Source organism: Dermochelys coriacea, chromosome 1, assembly GCF_009764565.3.
Source record: "Dermochelys coriacea isolate rDerCor1 chromosome 1, rDerCor1.pri.v4, whole genome shotgun sequence".
Classification (NCBI taxonomy): domain Eukaryota; kingdom Metazoa; phylum Chordata; order Testudines; family Dermochelyidae; genus Dermochelys; species Dermochelys coriacea.
The window spans coordinates 50,521,818-50,535,318 of record NC_050068.2 but is presented as its reverse complement, the minus strand read 5'-3'; the positions used below and the strand labels follow the sequence as shown (position 1 = coordinate 50,535,318).

At 40.0% G+C, this 13,501-nt stretch overlaps 1 protein-coding gene across 2 annotated transcripts in view; it reads right to left on the bottom strand.

Annotated features, from left to right (window-relative positions):
* Positions 1 to 13,501, bottom strand: part of NBEA (neurobeachin) — an 835,554-nt gene that overhangs the window by 218,021 nt on the left and 604,032 nt on the right. For both annotated transcript variants that reach the window (XM_038414552.2, XM_038414563.2), the window contains one exon: positions 11,540 to 11,683. In XM_038414552.2, coding sequence (XP_038270480.1) covers positions 11,540 to 11,683 — 144 coding nt within the window. The remainder of the gene's footprint in view (positions 1 to 11,539; positions 11,684 to 13,501) is intronic.

Here is a 13,501-nt window from a genome sequence, read left to right as displayed (position 1 = left end):
AGAGGAAGTGTTACAAGCAGGTAATAAGATTAGCTAACATACATGAGCTAGTATTAATGGGGGGTTTTAACTGCCATGATATCTGTTGGAAGATTAGCACAGCAAAACATAATATGTCCTGAAAATTCTTAGCATGTGTAGGGGAGAACTTTCTGATTCAGAAAGTTGAAGAAACAACTAAGAGATCATCCATTTTGGATCTGGTTTTGACCAACAGGGATGAATTAGTTGCGAATGTGAAGGTGGTTGGGAACTTGGGAGGAAGTGATTATGATCGGATAGAATTCAAGATCCTTTGGAAAGGAGGACATGGGAACAGAAAAACAAGGATGCTGAACGTCAGAAAGATAGATTTTAACCAACTCAGAAATACTAGGGAAGGTCCCATGGAAAGACCAATTAGGAAGAAAAGGAGTCGACAGGGGCTGGCAGTTCTTAAAAGATGTAATGCTAAAGCTCAACATCAAACTAGTCTGATGCAGAGGAAAGATAAGAAGAGCCACAGGAGGCCAATGTGGCTGCACGCGGAGCTTTTTAGCTATCTAAAACCCCAAAGGGATACATACAGGAAATGGAAGGAGGAGCATGTCACTAAGGAAGTATACACGGGAATAATGAAAGCATGTAGGGACATAATCAGGAAAGCCAAGGCAAAGAATGAATGAGTTTCAGCTGGAAAGAAATATTAGAGACATCAAGAAGGGATTCTTCAAGTATGTCAGACAAAAAAAAGACAGATTAAGGATGGCATGGGTCTGCTGCTCAATGGAGAAGGTGAGCTGGTAATGGAAGATGACAGGAAGGCAGAGATGCTCAATTTCTACCTTGCTTCAGCCTTCTCACAAAAAATAACATGACTGGCAAAGTTATCATAGACAATAAGGGGGAAGAAATGCGGATTGGGATAAGTTAAGAACACATCACAGATCTTCTGACTAATTTGAATGAATTCAAATCAGCTGGGCCCAATGCTATTCACCCGAGGGTACTGAAGGAATTAACAGAAGAAATCTCAGAGCCATTGGCAATAATATTTGCAAACTCATGGATGAAAGGGGAGGTCCTGGAAAACTGGAAAAGAGCCAACGTAGTGCCCATCTTTAAAAAGGAGGAGCTGGGGAAATATAGACCAGTCAGCTTGATTTTGATACCTGGGAAGCTACTAGAGCAATGTATAAAACATTCAATTTGTGAATACCTGGAGAATGAATGGGTGATCACAAGCAGCCAACATGGATTTACCAAGAACTAAGCATGCAAACCCAGCTTGATTTCATTCTTTGACAGGGTAATTGGTTAGATGGATGGGGGAATGTGATGGACATAATATACCTGGACTTCACAGGGCTTTTGACACAGTCCCTCTTGACATTCTAATAAGTAAGCAGGAGAAATGGGGCTTAGCAGAACTATCAAGTCAATACATAATTGGTTAAACAACCACAAACAAAGAGTAACTATTCATTGAATGATGTTGGATTGGAGGGAGGTCTCAAGTGGGGTTTCATAGATTCATAGATACTAAGGTCAGAAGGGAACATTCTGATCATCTAGTCCGACCTCCTGCACAGCGCAGGCCACAGAATCTCACCCACCCACTCCTATGAAAAACCTCACCCATGTCTGAGCTATTGAAGTCCTTAAATCATGGTTCAAAGACTTCAAGGAGCAGAGAAGCCTCCCTCAAGTCAACCATGCCCCATGCTACAGAGGAAGGCGAAAAACCTCCAGGGCCTCTCCAATCTGCCCTGGAGGAAAATTCCTTCCCGACCCCAAATATGGCAATCAGCTAAACCCTGAGCATATGGGCAAGATTCACCAGCCAGATACCCAGGAAAGAATTTTCTATAGTAACTCAGATCCCATCCATCTAATATCCCATCACAGGGGATTTGGCCTATTTACCCTGAATATTTAAAGATCAATTACTTACCAAAATCCCATTATCCCATCATACCATCTCCTCCATAAACTTATCGAGTAGCATCTTAAAACCAGATAGATCTTTTGCCCCCACTGCTTCCCTTGGAAGGTTATTCCAAAACTTCACTCCTCTGATGGTTAAAAACCTTCGTCTGATTTCAACTCTAAACTTCCTGGTGGCCAGTTTATACCCATTTGTTCTTGTGTCCACATTGGTGCTGAGCTTAAATAATTCCTCTCCCTCTCCTGTATTTATCCCTCTGATATATTTATAGAGAGCAATCATATCTCCCCTCAACCTTCTTTTAGTTAGGCTAAACAAGCCAAGCTCCTTAAGTCTCCTTTCATAAGACAAGTTTTCCATTCCTCGGATCATCCTAGTAGCCCTTCTCTGTACCTGCTCCAGTTTGAATTCATCCTTTTTAAACATGGGAGACCAGAACTGCACACAGTATTCTAGGTGAGGTCTCACCAGTGCCTTGTATAACGGTACTAAAACCTCCTTATCCCTACTGGAAATGCCTCTCCTGATGCATCCCAAAACCGCATTAGCTTTTTTCACAGCCATATCACATTGGCAGCTCATAGTCATCCTATGATCAACCAATACACCAAGGTCCTTCTCCTCTTCCGTTACTTCTAATTGATGCGTCCCCAACTTATAACTAAAATTCTTGTTATTAATCCCTAAATGCATAACCTTACACTTCTCACTATTAAATTTCATCCTATTACTATTACTCCAGTTTACAAGGTCATCCAGATCCTCCTGTATAATATCCCGATCCTTCTCCGAATTGGCAATACCTCCCAGCTTTGTATCATCTGCAAACTTTATTAGCACACTCCCACTTTTTGTGCCAAGGTCAGTAATAAAAAGATTAAATAAGATTGGTCCCCAAACCGATCCCTGAGGAACTCCACTGGTAACCTCCCTCCAACCTGACAGTTCGCCTTTCAGTAGGACCCGTTGCAGTCTCCCCTTTAACCAATTCCTTATCCACCTTTTGATGTTCATATTGATCCCCATCTTCTCCAATTTAACTAATAATTCCCCATGTGGCACGGTATCAAATGCCTTACTGAAATCTAGGTAAATTAGATCCACTGCATTTCCTTTATCTAAAAAGTCTGTTACTTTTTCAAAAAAGGAGATTAGGTTGGTTTGGCACGATCTACCTTTTGTAAAAACATGTTGTATTTTGTCCCATTTACCATTGACTTCAATGTCCTTAACTAATTTCTCCTTCAAATTTTTTTCCAGGACCTTGCATACTACAGATGTCAAACTAACTGGCCTGTAGTTACCCGGATCACTTTTTTTTCCTTTCTTAAAAATAGGAACTATATTAGCAATTCTCCAATCATTCGGTACTATTCCTGAGTTTACAGATTCATTAAAAATTCTTGCTTATGGGCTTGCAATTTCAGGTGCCAATTCCTTTAATATTCTTGGATGAAGATTATCTGGGCCCCCCGATTTAGTCCCATTAAGCTGTTTCAGTTTCGCTTCTACCTCTGATATGGTAATATCTACCTCTATATCCTCCTTCCCATTTGTCATGCTACCATTATCCCCAAGATCCTCTTTAGCCTTATTTCATGGGGTTTCATGGGGATCTGTCCTGGGGCTGGTGTTGTTTAACCTCTTTATTAATGACCTGGATGTAGGAATAGAGAGCACACTGATCAAGTTTACAGATGACACAATGCTGGGGGAGGGGGATGTTTTGGAGGATAGAGTTAGAATTCAGAAGGATCTTGATAAATTGGAGAACTGGGCTATAGACAACAAAATGAAATTCAGCAAAGACTAAAGTAAGGTGCTGCACTTAGGAAAGAAAAATGAAATGCACAAGTACATAAAGGGGAAAAACTGGCTTGGCAGCAGCACTGCTGAAAAGGATCTTGGAGTTGTGGTAGCTAACAACTTCAACACAAGTCAGCAATGTGATGCTGTTGCCAAAAAATAAAAGGGGGGAGGCAACCTGAAATTGCATTTCGTTTAACAGAGGCATAGCATGCAAGTCACGGGAAGGAATAGTACTGCTCTACTTGGCGCTAGTTAGGCCTCAGCTGGAGTACTGTGTTTAATTTTGGTCACCAATGTATAGAAAGGATGTAGAGAAACTAGAAAGGATACAGAGGAGAGAGACAAAGATGATCAAAAGGATGGAATGCAAGCCATATGAGCAAAGGCTGGAGGAAGTGGGTATGTTTAGTTCAGAAAAGGAGAGAATAAGAAGGGACAGGATAGTGATCTTCAAAGACTTGAAAGACTACCATAAAAAATGGAGAAAAGTTGTTCTCTTTTGCCATAGAGGGCAGAACAAGAGGCATTGGGTTCAACCTACAGCATAGCAGATTTAGATTAAATCTCAGGAAAAATTTACTAACTGTAAAAACAATAGGACAATGGACATACTGCCTAGGGAGGTTGTGGAATCTCCTTCACTGAAGGTTTACAAACAGAGGCTGGATAGCTATCTGTCTTGGATGGTTTAGACACAACAAATCCTGCACCTTGGCAATGGGTTAGACTAGATGACCCTTGTGGTTCCTTCTAACTCTATGATTTGTGGGACACAGAATCTTTCCAAAGGCTCTCTAAGGCCAAATTCTGCCCTCAGATCTGCGCACACAGCTCTTATTGAAGTCAATGGGAATTGTATACATGCAGCAGAGGTCTGAATGTATTCCTAAAACTTTCAGCCCATGTAATCCAAGTGGTTTGAAATTTATTTTAATCTGTTCTCCAGTTTAGCTTGATTTAAAAAAAAAAAAGTTGTAAAGACAATACTAATGATCAGTTAATACATATTCCACATTGGAAGTATAAATTTATCATGAAATAACATACCAATCTATTTTTCATTATGAAAAAAAATAATTTACTTACAGTTATTATTAGTAAATTTGCATATTTAGACTCCTTAATGAAATCACAACATTAGAAAATGGAAAAGAAAAAAACCAGTTAGGATACAGAAGAGTTAGGGATTATCACTTAACTACAATTGGTTTGATTGCAATACCATTGATTAACAATTTATTGTTAGAAACTGGCTACAATAGACTGGGCTATCTTAGTCATTAGTTCTCACAAACATGTGACATTGCCTCTTGAAGTGAATGGCCTGGGAAGGAAAAGAGCTAAAACTGAAACAGAAAATGGTAAAATATTTAATATGTAAATACTAAGAAAATAAAAACAAAAGTTTTTATAATTGACCACACCACAAAATCCTGTTAAAATACTCCTGCAATTGAAAATTTTGAGAGTAAAAACAAATTTTCTTTGAATCTATCACACACACAAAAATGAAGTAATTCTGTGTGAGCAATGAAATTCACTACATCACTGCTTTTAACTAAAACCGAAAACAAGTATTCCGAATAAGATTAAAACTAAATTATCCTCATTATGACATATGGAATACTAGGATTATCTAATGACAAAAAAGATCCAGAATGCAATTATTTAAAAAATATGACATGTCATATGTAATTTATAGAAGTATGTTCTACAATGATTTGTGCCGTATGGTTGATGAAAACCTATGAAGGAAAGTCTTTGGAATGAAAGATACTTAAGGTCCACTCATATGGGCGTTTGCAAGATTGGGCCCATAGTCTTTTTCAACTTTCCTTAGCATTTTTCAGTTTTGTTTTAACTTTGCAAATCAAGGTATTACAATATTTATATTTTCTGAGTGAAAAGTTTTCTAACAACTAATATCTCTCTATATTTACAGTTGCATTGTTTTAATAAAATGTGTTTTTAAAAACTGATCGAGTTAAATGTATCCAAAACCCCTGTGCGGGCACTCTTAATTCTATTTTTACTTAGTTTACATTGATTTAGTTTAACTTAATTCTTTAGTGAGTCAAGCTAAATCAATATGACTCAGGTTTAAATTGAATTCAGAATGTCTACATAGGGTTATGCACCTATTTAAGTAACTGGTTTTTTTAAACTGAGCAAGTTAAATCTCAGGTTTCAGAGTAGCAGCCGTGTTAGTCTGTATTCGCAAAAAGAAAAGGAGTACTTGTGGCACCTTAGAGACTAACAAATTTATTAGAGCATAAGCTTTCGTGAGCTACAGCTCACTTCATCGGATGCATTTAAAGTTAAATGCAAGTTAAATCTGTACATCTTTGAATACAGACAGGCCTAAGTGTGGGTCTTCTCTGAAAAGTAGAAGTAAATGGCATTGTGGAATCCTATATTTACTGTGTTTCAACAACTTCCAGATCAAATGTGTTCAGTTTACAAATAAACATGTTATTTTCAGTGGTAAATCCTGAAAACTGAACCTGAGATCTGAAAGTCAAGCTGGGTTCTTTATTTCTCACTCCACCACCAGTTCTAAAGAATCAACAGCTCCAATCTAGTCCTTAATGAGACTTTGTGCAAATCCATAGCCTTCAATACCTGCTTCACAGAGTTAAACTCTTCAGGGCAGGGTCTGTCAGTATTTGTATAGTGCCAAGCACAATGGGGTCCTAGGGTTGTTAACAGTCCCTTATTGCAAGGGATATCCCTTATTTTTTCATCTCTATACAAGATTGGGAGTGGTTGAGTGCTGTAAAAAGCAGCAAGAAATACCCCTGGTGAATGTAGGAGAGTACTACTTATTATTATTAATACTAATACTAATGATTATGATGATAATAATATCAAGAGGAGTAGTGAGCCACAGGTGCTCAGAAACCAGCCCCTTATTTTTAAAATACGATGTTGGCAACCCTAGTCCTCATCATGATAGGTTTCAAATATTACTGTAATATAAATAATAATCATAATAAGGGATTGTTCCTGTTCTTGGAACTTTGTACAACTCTGTGCATAGTTAAGAGCTAAGTGAAATTCAGAATTCCTATCCACTGGGAAATTCCTATATTTCAGTATTTGTTTTCATCCCAATTTGGGAGAAAAAATTTCAAAATTTTTCATGGAATGGAATTCCAAACAAATTCCAATTCAGAAAGTCAAAACATTTCATTTTGACATTTTTGATCAAAACAAAACATTTTGATGTTTCCTATTTCAGAATGTTTTGGGTTGTTGAACTGATTTTAAATGCTTCATTTTGAGTCAGTTCAGTATTAAACTGCACTTTCCCACAGTGGTACATTACCTCATGGCAGTTGTGGCTTGGAAGTCTGATATCCCCATTTTCCCTTATGGGCCAGGAGCCCTAGCTGGACTACATATCTCATAATGCATCCAGAGTGATAGGTCCCACAATGGACCATGTGGCTTGATCAGAGGGAAATCTGAATTCCATTATGGGAGATTTAGTTCTCTGGGGAGAACAAGCAATAGGAGAGAATGGGGACCCAAACTACAACTCCCATAAAACAATGTACTAGCAGAGAAATGTAGTTTAATATTTGGTTGAACTGATTTGAAGCAAAACATTTCAGGTTCCTTCAGAAAATGAAATATTCTGATGTGTGTCAAACCAGAACATTTAGATTTGGCAGAAACTGCATTTCCCATCAGAAAATCATTTGTATGGACAATTCCCAATCAGCTCTATCCATAACATATGAACATATGAAGAGAAAGATAATTTACTCCACTGTTAACTGTGTTTGCTCTGCTAACAGGAATAAAAGGTAGTAAACTTACTTTAGGGTATGTCTATTCTTCAATAAAACACTTGTGGCTGGTCCTGAATGTAAATGTTCAGTCTTGGGTTGGCTATGGGACCCTCTAAATTTGCCAACTTTCTAATTGCAGAAAACCAAACACCCTTATCCTGCCTCTGCCCCACCCCATGGCTCACTCCATCCCCCTCCCTCCACTGCTCATTTTCACTGGGCTGGGACAGGGTGAGGGAGAAGATGAGAGTTCCGGCTGGGGGTGTGGGGATGAGGGGGCTCTGGGCTGCGGGGTGTCTGGGGGAGGGGTTTGGAGTGTGGGAGAGGGCTCTGGGCTGTGGCAGGTGGTTGGAGTGCAGGAGGGGAAGGGGATGCGGGTTCTGGAATGGAGTTTGGGTGCGGGAGGGGGCTCCGGGCTGGGTTGGGCTGTGGGGTGGACGCGAGGAGTTTTGAATGTGGGAGGGGGCTCTGGGCTGTAGCAGGGGGTTGTGATGCAGGAGGTGCGGGCTCCTGAAGGGAGTTTGGGTGCAGGAGGGGGTTCTGAGCTGGGGTAGGAGGTTGGGGTGGAGGATGGGGCTCAAGCCTGGGGGTTGGGGCGTGGGGGGAGTTCGGGTCCAGGTGGCGCTTACCTCAGGCAGCTCCCAGGAAGCTGCAACAAGTCGCTCCAGCTCCTAGGTGGAGGGGCGGCCAGGGGGCTCCGCGCGCTGCCACCACCTGCAGGCACTGCCCCCACAGCTCCCATTGGCCATGGTTCCTGGACAATAGAAGCTGCAGAGCTGGCGCTTGGGGGCAGCACATGGAGCCTCTGTGGCTCCCCCTGAGCTGGAGGGACATGCTGGCCACTTCTTGGCAGCCTTGCTGCGGCCAACCAGATTTTTACAGCCCAGTCAGCAGTGCTGACCGGAGCCACCAGGGTCCCTTTTCGACCAGGTGTTCTGGTTGAAAACTAAATATCTGGCAACCCTAGAACCCTCCCCCTTGTGGAGTCTCAGATCCCAGACTCTAGCCCAAGCCCAAATGTCTACACTGTAATTTTATAGCCCCACAGCCTGAGCACCTGCGAGCCCAAGTTACCTCACCTGGGCCAGCCATAGATGGTTTCTTGCACTGTAGATATACCCTAATTCACTAAAGCAAGCAGATATGTCTCTGGGTACATTTCGGTGACAGGTGTAGAAAAGGTATAGACAAGATGTAGAATTTTTACAGAAGAGAACCACACTTCATTTTTTTTTTGAATTATAGAAAGAATGACTGGTCTTGCTTCTGTGGGGTCTGCTCTTGGCAGGGCTGTGGGTTATAATTTTTCTTATGCAGAAAAATAGCTAATTGTTGTCTTTTTTATTTAGGTTGCTAGGACTTGTGTTTTGGAATCACCCTGTGAGCATGAACATCTTCGGAAAATAGTTTTCTTATCTAGTGTAAAATCATGCAGTAAATAATTCTAGGGATTGGTGGAGCTAACACAGCACCAGGAGGATGTTTTCTGACAATTAACTCCTACATTTATTTTCTCTCCACTGCCCTCGCCCCAGCCCTCCTACCCTTGACTTAGTTTCAAGGATTTGGGTTAGTTTGAGGGTAAAAATGAAATGATGGGAGGTTTTTTTTTGTTGGTGTGTGCACATGCATGAACTGCTGCCACATTTCTTGCAATTATTTTCATATGGTCAGAAAGCCTCCCCTATATTATATGGTACAGCAGCATTTGTCCTACTAGAAGTGACAATTGCAGGAAGGAGACTAACTAGGAGGTAGTAATACTTCTGAAGTCCCTTGATGGTGCAGCTGAGACACTACCTGATATTATACAAGAGGCCAAAGATGATGGGATCCGCTTTTTAGAAATGGCACTGACGTGTGTTTGTGACATTCAGATTTACTTATGGAAGTGTCTTGCAAGCATTCAGGCAAATTTCTGACATTCCTAAATCAGATTTCCTGGCAGTGTTTAAGATGTTAATTTTTACCAATATCCATAATCCAGATTTGAATTATATAGGGCATGGATTCTCAAACTTCATTGCACTATGACCCCATTCTGACAACAAAAATTACTACTCAACTCCAGAAGGGAGGACTGAAGCCTCAGCCTGCCTGAGCCCTGCCTCCCTGGGAATGGGAGGGGCAAAGCCAAAGCCCCAGGGGTTCAACCCCAGACAGGGGGCCTGTAACCTGAATTGTGCCACCCAGGGCTGAAGCCCTCGGGCTTTGGCCCCAGCAAGTGTAAGACAGCACTGTCAACCCCATTAAAATGAGGTTGCGACTCACTTTGGGGTCACAACCCACAGTTTGAGAACAGCTGATATAGGGAAAGAGCTAAACTCTTAGGGAGGAGGGTCATACTCATCTGCATCTCTTGAGACCAGAAAAACAGGACCCACTCTGAAGTGTCAGTTTCTTAAAGAAGGATAGGACCATGAGGCATGCCTTGCATCTCAGTGTTTTGACTAGCAGGGCAGTATAAAGTATGTACAAGATCCTACAGTTTGCAGAGGGATTATAGGGACTTTCAAGATGCATAACAGCTTTATCAGATTACCATGCAGGTTCAATCAACATTTCAGTATAGCTGAGTACTGTAGCCTTTAAACCATAGAAATTGTATATAAGTATTTATCTGGTGTATGTCAAAGATGGAGCTTGATAGAGAGGTCTCCAACCTTTCTCTGCTATTAAATGAAACCTATCAAAGGAATCTAGCTTAAGCTATCAAATTAGTGTCTAAATTTACTATTTTACCAAGGTGAGACAGCAAGGTGTTCAGTGATGGGCACAAAAATGGACATCTCTAAACAGATAAATAGTGAGTTGCCATACTGACTGTTGATGATTATATTGTTTATTAGTTGGTCCCAACATGAGTGCTTTTTTATAATTTAATTTCAAACCGCTAGACTAACTTCATTCATTATTTTTTGTCATTCATGCATGATCTAATTTCTGACTTCAAATTTCCACTGCCTGTGACATCAGAAGGAAGTACTGGAGTAAGGAGAACTTAATCTTAAACCCAATGATGTTTCAAGTTTTTCCTTCAATACATCACAAAATCCACATTTCCCCAGTCATAGCGCAAATTAACAAATATATCTTCCATAGTAAAATTAATCTTTTAATACCCATACCTCATTCCAGACACATTTCTCATATTTTCATTTCATGTGAGACAACACACTGGAGAATGTATTAACTCCCAAGTGTCATTATTTCATACATCTTCCACAACAAGTAACATGGTGCTTCAACTCAGAACATACAAGAACTCACAGGAACACAATTCCAGGAATAAATCTAAGACCTGACCATACACCACCACTCCAATGGAACATGTTGATAAGAAAAGTTCTACTCACTCCCAACTTGCATTCTGACCAACAATGTTCATTCTTTAGTTGCAGCCTCACCCCTTTTCAATCTCTGCTTAGTGCTTGCAGCCAGGAGGCCTCCCCTTTCCCATCCCATTACTGTGGCAGACAGTATATGCTGCTCTATAGTCCCTCTGTTTTCACTGAGAGGTGGCTGCAGGGGAGAGTGCAGGAGCAGTGAGCCCTCAACAACCTCCCTTGACCTAATGAGAGAAGTGACTGTGAAAACTGGGGAAATGTAAATACAGTCAACAATCTCCTGACTTAAAAAAAACAAGTTCTTTCTGAGAGTATTTTTCCTCCTTGTTTCAACTGTTGTGGTCTTCCATTGTGGTCTTTTAGCAATTCAACAAGGTGCAGTAGGAACAACGCCCAGGGCTTTGCTTAACCCACATTCGGCTAACAGAAGACCATTGTAGAAGGACTTATAACTTAATTAACCACTAGTTACCTCAAATCACAGTAATAGAACATCTACTGGACCCAGAATATAAGTAATCTGTTCTCATTGTAACTGTGGGCACTATTAGAAGTCCATTAAATAACTGTCAACACAGGGCACTGGTTACAGAAGTTAGAAGTTAAAATTTTTACATCATCTATTTATTGATACCATGTTAGTGATAAAAAAAAATTACCTGCAAGGTTGTCAATCTCTTTCTCTTGGAGCAGACTGACAGCATCATCGTCCCCTTCCAGCATGAGCTCCGTTTCTGCATTTTGATTCACCACAGTCTGACTTCGGAAAGTTTTCTTTGATTTTACCACATCTTCTTCAGTGCCTAAATACAAGTTAAAAATATTGTGAATATAGTTGAGTGTTTATTTTTTGTATAACACACCAATACTTCAACTATAGTACTACCATAAGTCCTGTGTATTAAAAAGAAAATAATATTGTTTTTTAAAAGTACTTATTTAAAAAGGTAGAACATTTGAAAGAGTAAATTGTATGAAACTTTTGGCAAGGATTATGGAAAATGCATTCTCAGTCTGTCTTTCTGAATAAACTGTGACTTTGAAACAGGTTTTGGTTTTTAAATACTCTTTCCTTCTTTTCAATAATTGATATTTTGTTTGTCTTCTATATTTCTCCTTCAGCTTCCCCGAGTAGGGGTGCATGTAGCAGGAGCTGTTCTTTCACTTCTAGAGTCCTGCCTCCCAATACCTCCCAAATACAGTCCTGACCAGTTCCTCTCTGAGTGAAGAGATGCTGCTAGGCATTTGGAACTTCAAGGGTTTCTTCTGATTTGTCTGTAATTATTTCACTAAATCATAAGCAAAGGAGGGACAGGATGGAGGAGTGAGAAACAGAGAAAACATTCAGCATGGGGTACAATGAGATGCGACCATTTCAAGTGTCCAAGAGAGAGACAAAAAAGGAAAGGTGAAAGGGGATGATTTTCTTAAATTAAAAAACAAAACAAAAGAGCCCTGCAAAAATCTTGGTACTAACAAGACACATGCCAATTACAGATTGTGTGTTTCATCCCTTCTTCCCTGTCTACATCCATTTTTGTCTACTTAAATTGGCAGCTTTTCAGAGCATCTTACACTTTAGAGAGCCACATAGTAATTTTATATAGCCCTCAAAAGTGTGATAACTAATAATAGCTTGGTTTAAATGATAAAGGTGATTAGCTGTTCTCAAAACAAATATAGAGATATTAATAAAATTAACTTGAACGAACTGGAGATGGCTAGTCCAGACAAAGCATGCTATACTCTGGTACCCTTTACATAATATTGTGAGGCCAGCAAAACAATTCTTTCACAATTTGAGACAAATCATAAGTCTTTTTTCCCCCCAGAGATAACAGACTCATAGCAGTTTTCAATGCCAGTATGCTTTCTGTTACTATCCCCCACTTTTTCACAGGAAAATTAATAAAAAGGTTATATATCATATACATCCTCACTTATCTTTATACATCTCCACCTTGGACTCCTAGATATTAATCTTAGTAATGAACCTACTGTTATTGATGGATACACGGGAGTTACTAGCTTCCTTTTGAGTGTTTAGCTCTGAAAATGTAACCTCTTCTTTGGGGTTTTCTATCTAAGGATTATGGCACCCAAAACAGAGTGGTTAATATTAATGTACTGTATATCAATCTAGAATTTAGCATTTCCTAATTTGGTTGTCAGAACTAAGAACCAACTCTAAACTTCTCTAGGTGTAGTATAATTTAGACACTTGTTTCCTATTTGGCTGGATCTTTTCACCCACAGCATTGACTTTAGTGGGGTCAAGATTTCACCTTATAATTACTGGTATTATTTTAAAGTGGATGTAAGGTGATGGGATGAGAATCTTGAAGCCTGAAGTCCACTGTTCATCCACAGAACAGATACCGCCCCGGCACCAGAAGCATGTTGCCTCACCCTATATTAGAGAACAGCATCTCTAGTTTCCATGTTCTTTCAATTGCTGCCATTTCTGCTGAGATTGTACAAAAGGGTCTCAATTAGCATCTACTACAGTGATAGTTTTTATGATGTCGCCTGAGCAACTGGAGCAAGACCATCAACTCATTTTGCATAGGTCACTTAACATCTACCAGATGGCAACAATTTGCTGTTACTGCTGACCTGGT